An 8,726-nucleotide genomic window follows, 5' to 3' on the forward strand; every position below is an offset into this window, starting at 1 on the left:
TGTAATGCCAAGGCCGCGGCCACATGCCCCCCCAGCCCCCAGCCGGAATCCCTCCCCCCGGCAGGACACAATCGGGCTCCTGCACCCAGCCCAGGGTCACCCCACCAGCCAGTCTCAGAACCGCAGGAGAGTCCAGGCTTTCTTTACTTAGCGAAAAGAACCCCGCCAGGCGGGGACCCGGCAGGTGCACCAGCCTGCCAGTGCGGCTAGAGAGCAGAGTGCAAGTGCTGAGGTTAAGGGGAAGGGTTCAGACTGCAAGCCCCATTGCCTAATACCCAGCTGTCCTCTCAGCTTTGTCTTCGCATCGTAAATAGTTGCATGAAAATACGGTACGACTCCTGCAGTTTTTTCCAGTTGCCCCCACCTCAGACCAGCAGAGTCTGTGTGGAGTCCATGGCAAACCCAGCAGAGTCCAGGGCAGTAGGGAAAAGCCATCCTGAAGGGCACCAGCTGATGTATTTCCATAAAAAGAGTGTTCAAATGGCAATTTACAAAGTCAATTTACTTTTTTCCTCTTGGAGCCTTTTGCACAACCCCTGCCAAACCAGCCACCCGAGAGAGAGAGGCTGAGCGGAGAAGCTGGCTCTTGCTGCTGCTCTTGCATCTGCGCGTCCTCCAGGCTCCATGGTGGTGCCACGGGTCTCCGACTGTGACTGCCTTCTTCATCGGGGCTAAGGGGAATAGCCAGAGAGAAGATAGGATCCTTTGTTCTACCAAAACAAGACAGATGTGTCAGAAAGGCTCCTCGGCCTGCTGCTGGGGAATTCAGCACTACCACAGAGAGGAACTGAACCCACTGCTGAAAATTACACTCCTCCATCCTGGATGTAGCCAGTGAGCAGCTACTATTCACTCAGTCCAGAGAAGCAGCTATGTGACTAAAATCACCTCTTGTGCTCTCCCCTGGAAGGCACGCTTTTGGACTGCTCTGCCATTGCAAACATCTCACTGCCCCACCTCTGCCAGGAGTTGTTGACAGTGCCTTCTGGGTCCATATCTACCCAGATGAAAATCACCATTAAACTACAAATATTAAAATATATTGCCGAACAGGCAGAGGAATGTTCTGTAGTAAACAGGCACAGGAGGGTGCAGTCTCAGCAAAGGCCTGGGAATTTGGAACTTCCATATTATAATCCCCGTGACAGCAAATCACTTCCCTTCCCTGTGCCTTAGTTTCCCCATTTATAAAACGAGGATGGCAGAAGTGACTTGCTTTGTAGGAGGGAAGTGAAGGGGGGGTGAGTTCTCTATAAAATAGATGAATATTATTGTCAGTAAATATGAGGCAGCCACCAGACCTGAGGATCTATACCTGTCATAGCATGGGATCTCCAGACCAAGTTCTTCCATCAGTAATCTCATAACATCATCACATTTCCCATGTAGTTTCAAGGCAGCAAGATCATCCTTTGGAGTCCACTGTGGGGGGCCAAGGAAGTGAAGATAAAAATCCAGACAGGTTGAATGAGCAACCTTTATATGATCCCTGCACAGCACCCTATCCAGACCTAACAGCCTTGTATTGTGGCAGGGGACCCATGTCCCAGTCTGTCCCCTGCTCAAATTCACTGTCTAGCTCCCAGACTCTTTGTGGGTATGAATTCCAGCTTCCCCTGTACAGCAGGATGTAGGCGCAGAATCATTTCATATGAGGCTTTTCCCATTTTTTAACATCTCACCTGCAGGTTCACAATGTAGAGTTTTGGACGGCGACTGGGGGGTTTGCTCATGCACCAAAGATGTGGATACTTTTTCAAAACCTGGCATAAAATAGAGACGGTCAGTATAGCCAAAGGCAGATGTGAATACTAGAATATATCTGTGAGAGCAGGTGGAATTTATTACCAGGAAGGGGATGAGGGAGGAGTCAGAAGAGAGACTACCCGGCACCTGGATTTATCACATGTGGTGGGCGAGGCCTGACACCAGGGTCTTTGGGAGGAGACTGCTCCGCGCCAGGGTGCATCACCAAAGGAGAATGCTGCTAACAATCTTCACTGAGCGTCTAGTTACCTTTAAGCTGGAACCCAGACACAGAATCACATCTGCTTTGCTTGCAGCCTCTGTTGCTGCTTCCCAGTTCAGTGGTTCCCTCAAGGTCCCTTTCTCCCCAAAATGGACGATTGTGTCTCTCAGCTGTGTCCCACACTTATGGCACATCCTGCCTGTATGATGTCTGTGCAGGGCTGTGCGCTCCGTCACATCAAACACTCGCACATATTCTCTATTGGGTGTGCAGGAAGTACAGACCTTGTGCAGGAAGGAAGCAAGGAAATGCAGTTATGTAACAGGGACATTTGCCAGGGGCCTTGCATCAGTTAGCCTTGGTTTGAGGCAGTGCTCCTTTAACAATAGGTGTTTCGCCCTGGTAGGGAATTCAGACCCAGCTGGTAAGGGGGGAGGTGTCAGGTGACTGCCTGATGAGCACTTGATTCCTATAAGGCTGAAAGAGCTCGCTTTCTAGGCGGGAGCTACAGGAAGTAGGGTAGTTCCTGTGGCAGGGGTATGCCTAGGCATATTGTCTATAGGAGGACTGAGGAAGAGCTGCTGGATTTATGCTAAACTGTTTCATTTGGGGTTTTTCTAAAGACTGTCAGTGCAACCAATACATTGTGCCCTGAAGAAAGGGCCTGAACAGACTCCAGGTGTAGAGTTTAATCCTTCATGGACTGGGGAGACAGGCCAGCAGCCTACAACCTACAACCCACCTGAGCCCACAGAATAGCAAGCCTGTGCCCTGGCTACTCACCTCTATGTACATGTTTCCATGAAGCTCAGATATTGCTGCTTGGGGTAACCCACTCCGTAGGTGGAGCCCATCACAGTTCTGAGACACCACATGCTGTACCTTGGAAGGAAGGAAGCAGAGCTGACATGGCAGGGAACTCTGAAAGCGTTCACCAATGAGGCAAACAGACTGATCTCAGTACAACCCCAGAATCTGAGCACAGTTGGCAGAGTCCAAGCAGGGTGGGAAAGAAATGACTGAGAAGACACAGAAACCAGCACACACTTATGACAGAAGTTAAAGGGCTCCCACTGCTAAATAAAGCTCTGCTAGGAGTTCTCACTATCGCTCTGCTAGGAGTTTTATAACAGGGACCCTCACCCATCCTCAGTAACAGAGGTGGGTGGGTGGGTGTGAGAGAGAGAGAGAGCGCGAGCGCATGTGCGCACGCTATGGAAAAGGTGCTGCTGCAAAGGGTGGGAGTTACATCCAGGGGTGAAAGTGGGCTGGTACAGTGTACCAGTAAGAAGCTGGTACCAGCCTGTATGCAGCGACACTAAAGCACTGCCGGAGGGTCCTTTGCCACGTCAGCGCTTTAATGTTGCTGGCCCCCCCCAGTCAGCAGCGGTGATGTGGAGGGGGGTGGGGGGGAGAGAGGGGCAACAACATTAAAGCGCATAATTGTCCCACTCCGGGCTGACGGAGTGGGGGGCAAAAGGGCTAACTGCCCCAGAGCCAGCAATTTAAAAAAGCCCAGGGCTCCAGGCCGCCACCATTATCGGGGCTCCAGGCCACTGCCGCTACCAGGGCAGCGGCCGAAGTCCTGGGCCCTTTTAAATCACCACCAGAGCCCCAGGCAGCGTGGGCCATGCAGTGCAAATGGGCTGGCTGGGGGAGGCTGACCCCCTCCAGCCCCGCACCTTCCACCCGAGGCCCCACCCCTTCTGGGGGCCCACGCCAGGCCCCCGTACCTGTAAGAATTTTATATTACTTTCACCCTGGTTACACTAATAAGACACTAGGTTTTTACAGGAGCACAAACCCTGCTGTTTTCATGTGGACATCTGGCCACCTTCCGTAAGTAACAGTAACTATGTTCAGTAACCCAAGGAACACTCCCAGCAACTGGTCTCTGTTGATTTTCCAGTCTCTCCCTTCAGATCCAGGTACCAGAGCACTAGTGAGCTTAGGACCTTACCAGGTTGTGCTTGTGTAAGCAGGCAATGCTCATATGGGTGAGTGTGGGCTCCGCTTCACTCAGATCTGTAGCCCTGGCAAATGGAAAGGAAAAGGAACAGAAGAGGAGCTGTTAATCCCACATTCAGTCTTCGCCTTCTGCTGTGCAGCCCAGAAAGATACTCTTGTGAGGTTTGCAAAGACTGTCACCCCATTAGAGCAGAAGGAAAAAACTTAGGAATGTCATCTGCTTACCTGATACTCCTCCCTTTCTGCAGTAACGTCCAAACTCCATTAGGACCCCTGTAGTCAGGGATTGAAGCTGCCTGCATTACAGGAGAAACAAAAGGAAAATTAGACCTGCTGAGAATGCTCCCCACACCACCAGTCCAGCCTTGTTAGTTTATCTGACTCTCACTTTCTACATTCCCCACAAATTCATCATCCCTCTCTCATACAGAAGCACATACAGGTCTGTCTCACTTGTTTGAACTCCATGCTTAACTCACTCCGACAATTCATCCAGAATCATCATCCTTCACAGAGCAACATTCTGTCCATCTGCCCCCTTCGTTCAGTTTCTGCATTTTTATATTAGATCCCTAATATTCTCCTCCCTCACATAATTGATATAATTTCTGCCACTTTTTCCCACTCAGTATTTCCTGTTTCCCCACAAAGAACTCAATTCCTGAATCTTTCCATAGTTCCTCCAGATATGGTGGCATCTTTGTTGGCCTATGCTGGCCATTCTCCAGCACAAATGTCTATAGCACAGTAGCACCCAGACAACTCAGTCAGAATCATGCCCCCATAGGGGCTGTAGAAAAAGAGAAGAAAATATGGTTCCTGCTTCAAAAAATTCACAATCAAAAGTGATAAGTGACATACACGGGAGGGATGTGCCTGACTTCAACACCCACTTCTCCCAGAAGGGACCACAAAGGGAGACCATTTTTATAGATCTTTATAACTTAAAAATTATGAAGTGCCTGCTAGACCTATCTGCCCTTCAACCTAGCCATCATTAACTGGCCAATTTCGTATTGGCTATAGGACAGAAGTGAGTCTTGAAGAGAAATCTGAAGGAGTGGCCTTACTGATCAGATCAAAAAGGACATTCTTTGTACAGTGATCTTGGCTCTGACAAATATCTTTGTATGCAGTCAGAGCCTCAGCCTCTCTGACTAACAAGTGTCTTCCTGAGACACAAAACATGAAGGTGTCCTGCCCATCGTCCAGTCCCTAACCGTGGGCCAATCTCAGTCTGAATCCAGGATCCTAGGACTCCTAATACTTTGCTTACACACCTTCCTGTCCTCATGCAATCCACTCACTAGCCAAGAAAGATCTCTGTAGAATTTATGGCATAGAAACACTGCTGAAGGAACTCCAGCAGCCTTAAACACTCATCCCATTCAACCCTACCGTGCTGATCCCAGCTCCTGTATAGATGACCAGGTGTTTCGCACTTCGGACAGCTGCAGCCAGTTCAATGACCTTTCTCTTTAATTCCTCTGGTTCATCACAAACCTAAAGAGAAGACAAGGAAGTTAGAGCAATCGCTCTAAGATGCAGTGCGTCACTCTACACAAATTGCTGGTTAACTCCCTTCTAGTCTCTTCTCTTTTTACTGAATCCTTAATGGCTTCAATTAAAAAATTAGAAAAAAAAAATTGTTTGAAAATCTTTTTCTCATGTGCATACCTTGATCCTAGATATCAATTCCTACTGACACAAGACGACAAAGTCAAGGTAAAATTTAATTTAAGCAAAACGTGGATGAAAACGGAAATGTTTCAGTCAGAAGTAGAAAATAATTATGTAATAGTATCAATGTCAGACACATCTGAAATTGAAAGACTGGATGATGAACTGCAACTTCTTCTTAAAGCTCATGAAATCTCCAAAAATAAAGAGATATCTGGATGAAGAAAAGCTCAAAAAAGGATTGGGACAATTCTTGATTCATTTGCAAATGAGCCACATCTCATTAAGAAAGAAATCATATTAAACTACTGGAAACATCATGAAAATGTCATGCCCAAGATGAATCAATTTACAGTTCCAGCAATACAAGTGAGTGGTGAAAGAACATTCTCAGGCCTCAGAAGTATCCTTTCACCGCACAGGTCCAATACAACACAGAAAATCTTACAAGATGTTATTTTAGTTTGTTCAAACATGTTGTTCATAAAAAAAATAAATTCTGTTTGACAGCACAAGAACACTAGGAAAATTCATGTAAAAGTTAAACAGTTTCAGGTCTTTTTTTAAATTTAAATCAGATTGAAATTTGATTTGACCTAGTTTGAATCAGTAAATGAAGTTTCTTGGGATTTTTTGATGGCTTGAACCAGAAAAGAACCAAAACACATAGAATACAACTGAACCCAAACCTGAACCAAAGCAAAATAAATATCAGTTTGACTCCCTGGTTCTCACTCTGCATCCCTGGAAGCTGCAATGTCTCATCCTAGGGAGGGGGGGGGGGGGGGGAAAGAGCTGACATACAATGCCAGTCAGGAACAATTTCTTCTCTGAATAGAAAATAATTGACATGGACTATTAAACCTTGATGGTGGGTTAGAAATCTCCTAGATGGTAAAAAGAACAGGAGTACTTGTGGCACCTTAGAGACTAAGGAATTTATTAGAGCATAAGCTTTCGTGGGCTACAGCCCACTTCTTCGGATGCATATGATCCGAAGAAGTGGGCTGTAGCCCACGAAAGCTTATGCTCTAATAAATTCCTTAGTCTCTAAGGTGCCACAAGTACTCCTGTTCTTTTTGCAGATACAGACTAACACGGCTGCTACTCTGAAACCTCCTAGACAGTGACACCCTTACATGTCCTTTCCCAAAAGGACAATTCTCCACTGAATTTGATCCATTTTCTGACAGTTTCCCTGTCAGGCTAATTCTGTAGATTACAGAAACTATCCTCCATTTTTTTTTTACTGCCACTCATCATTATGCTATTGGAGCTCATGCAACAAGAGTTAGGTAAGCAACATGGAAGTCCTTACCAGAGTCTGTCTCTTCTCCCTTTTCTAGTTAGAGGAAGCTCTGTTTGCTGTTGACTTTATTCTTTTAGTGGAAAAAATATTTGTTGCAAGTGTCATTCTAGTTATGGTGGAAACCTTTACCAAAGGTTAGACCTGAGACTCACTAGTCTAGTCTGGAATTTCATTCCATACCTGCCTCCTCTCAACTGAGAATTTTCCAGCTCTCACATGCTTTGCTCTAGGTCGTGTGATCCTCATGGTCCCAGAGACGTGCAGGGTCCTGATCCTTAGCAGCTCTGAAGATTAGGACTATGCCTTTGAAGTGGCAGGGCAAGTGGACAGGGATCCAAGGGAGGGCGGAAGTCTGATGTGCTCACGTGGCTTAGCGGTTCATTGGATAACAATGATTATAGCGGGGTCCGCACGAGGGGCATTCAACGTCCCAGCACGGGTGAGCACCCACCTCCTCCTGCCTCCTGCGCAGCCCTTCGCGCTTCTTGCGCCGCCGCTCCAGCTCCCGCACGATATCCTCACACTCGCCCAGGAGCAGGCTCTCCTCAGGGTTCCGCTCCCCCACCGGCTTCTTCAGGATCCGGGACACCTGCCAGCCGGAGAGCAAAGACACGGTCACCCGCCGCGCCCGCCCGAGGGGGACCGAGGCGGGGTGGGACCGTACTGCGGCGGCGGAGTCCGACGAGGGACCCGGGGCAAAAGGGAGGGGGCGGTACCTGTCTGCGCCGGTCCTGCTGCTCCTCCTGCTGCAGAATCTCGGCTCGTGCTACCGCTTTCCGCTCCGTCCGGCTCAGGCTCCCGCCAGCCGCCATGACAGCCGCAGGATGCCGGCCGCTTCCGGGTACTGAACCAAGAGTAGACAGACCTTGTACTTCCGCTTCCGGCAACAGAGTCGCGGGGGGGGGGAAAGGATGATATTCACTTCCGGGACAGAGCGGCTATTTCCGGGTAAAGAGAGTAGTTTGGGTTACAGGACAGAGCCCCCGCCTCTCACGTGCCTTTGCCCCGCCAGCAGCAAAGCCCAGGGGGCGGAGCGGTGCGCCAATGGCGCCTGCGCAGTGACGCGCTTGGGCTCAGCGCCGGCCGCGGAGCAAGCGGGGCCCTTCGCCTCGCCGGGCCTCCAAACAACACGGGACAGCCGGCGCGCGCCCCCGCCCGACCCTCCCTCAGCCCAGCGCGCGCCCCCCCCCCCACGCCTGCCCCCCCCCCCCCTCGGCCCAGCGCGCCTCCCCCTCTCCCCTCAGAACTGTGGCGCTGGGTGGTCCCGCGCTGGAGGCGGGAGCCCGGCCAGGACCTAGACCCTCACTCAGCCGGGCTGGGCCCCTCACGCCTGTGGCCAGGAGCCAGTGCCTCAGCCTAGAGCCCTGCCCGGCTCGAGGAGAGGCCTGGATACAGCTGTGGGGGTCGGGGGGTCCGTTCAGCGGCTACTCCAAACACCTACCCCCCCCCCGGGGCGCCTGTAGGAGATAGACGTGTGGGTGGAGGTTGGGGGAGGCTAGGTCGTAACGGGACACGCTGGCCCACTCCAGCCGCAGTATCTCACCCCTCCAACAGTGGCCTAGTGAGAGTAGGGTGACCAGACATCCCCATATTTCGCGGTGTGCCCTGCGTCGCACCCGATCTTTGGTCAGGCTGCAAATTGTCCCGATATCCGCCGGCCGCGGTTTTTTGCTCCACTGGCAGGGACTGACTCGCCGCTTCCCCCCACCCCTTTTACTCCACGGGCAGGCACCCCCTCTCCCCCAAGTGTCCCAATATTTGCTTTCCCTCATCTGGTCACACTAAGTGAGAGCTTAAGTT

At 50.3% G+C, this 8,726-nt stretch overlaps 1 protein-coding gene across 2 annotated transcripts; it reads right to left on the reverse strand.

Annotated features, from left to right (window-relative positions):
• Positions 1-126: 126 nt before the first annotated feature.
• On the reverse strand, positions 127-7,918 carry SIRT7 (sirtuin 7). 2 transcript variants are annotated; one of them, XM_005283069.3, is made up of 10 exons: positions 7,643-7,918; positions 7,378-7,515; positions 5,336-5,440; positions 4,163-4,233; positions 3,930-4,002; positions 2,753-2,851; positions 2,017-2,253; positions 1,683-1,763; positions 1,316-1,422; positions 127-710 (listed from the first exon to the last, which is right to left on the reverse strand). In XM_005283069.3, exons 1-10 carry the CDS (start codon positions 7,736-7,738, stop codon positions 497-499), a joined length of 1,221 nt encoding a protein of 406 aa, XP_005283126.2. In that variant the 5' UTR covers positions 7,739-7,918; the 3' UTR covers positions 127-496. The 2 variants fall into 2 exon arrangements, with proteins under 2 accessions (XP_005283126.2, XP_005283127.2); XM_005283070.5 differs by having other exon boundaries at positions 7,107-7,515; positions 7,643-7,755.
• Between the last annotated feature and the right edge of the window lie 808 nt (positions 7,919-8,726).

This window comes from Chrysemys picta, chromosome 12, assembly GCF_011386835.1.
Source record: "Chrysemys picta bellii isolate R12L10 chromosome 12, ASM1138683v2, whole genome shotgun sequence".
NCBI lineage: Eukaryota > Metazoa > Chordata > Testudines > Emydidae > Chrysemys > Chrysemys picta.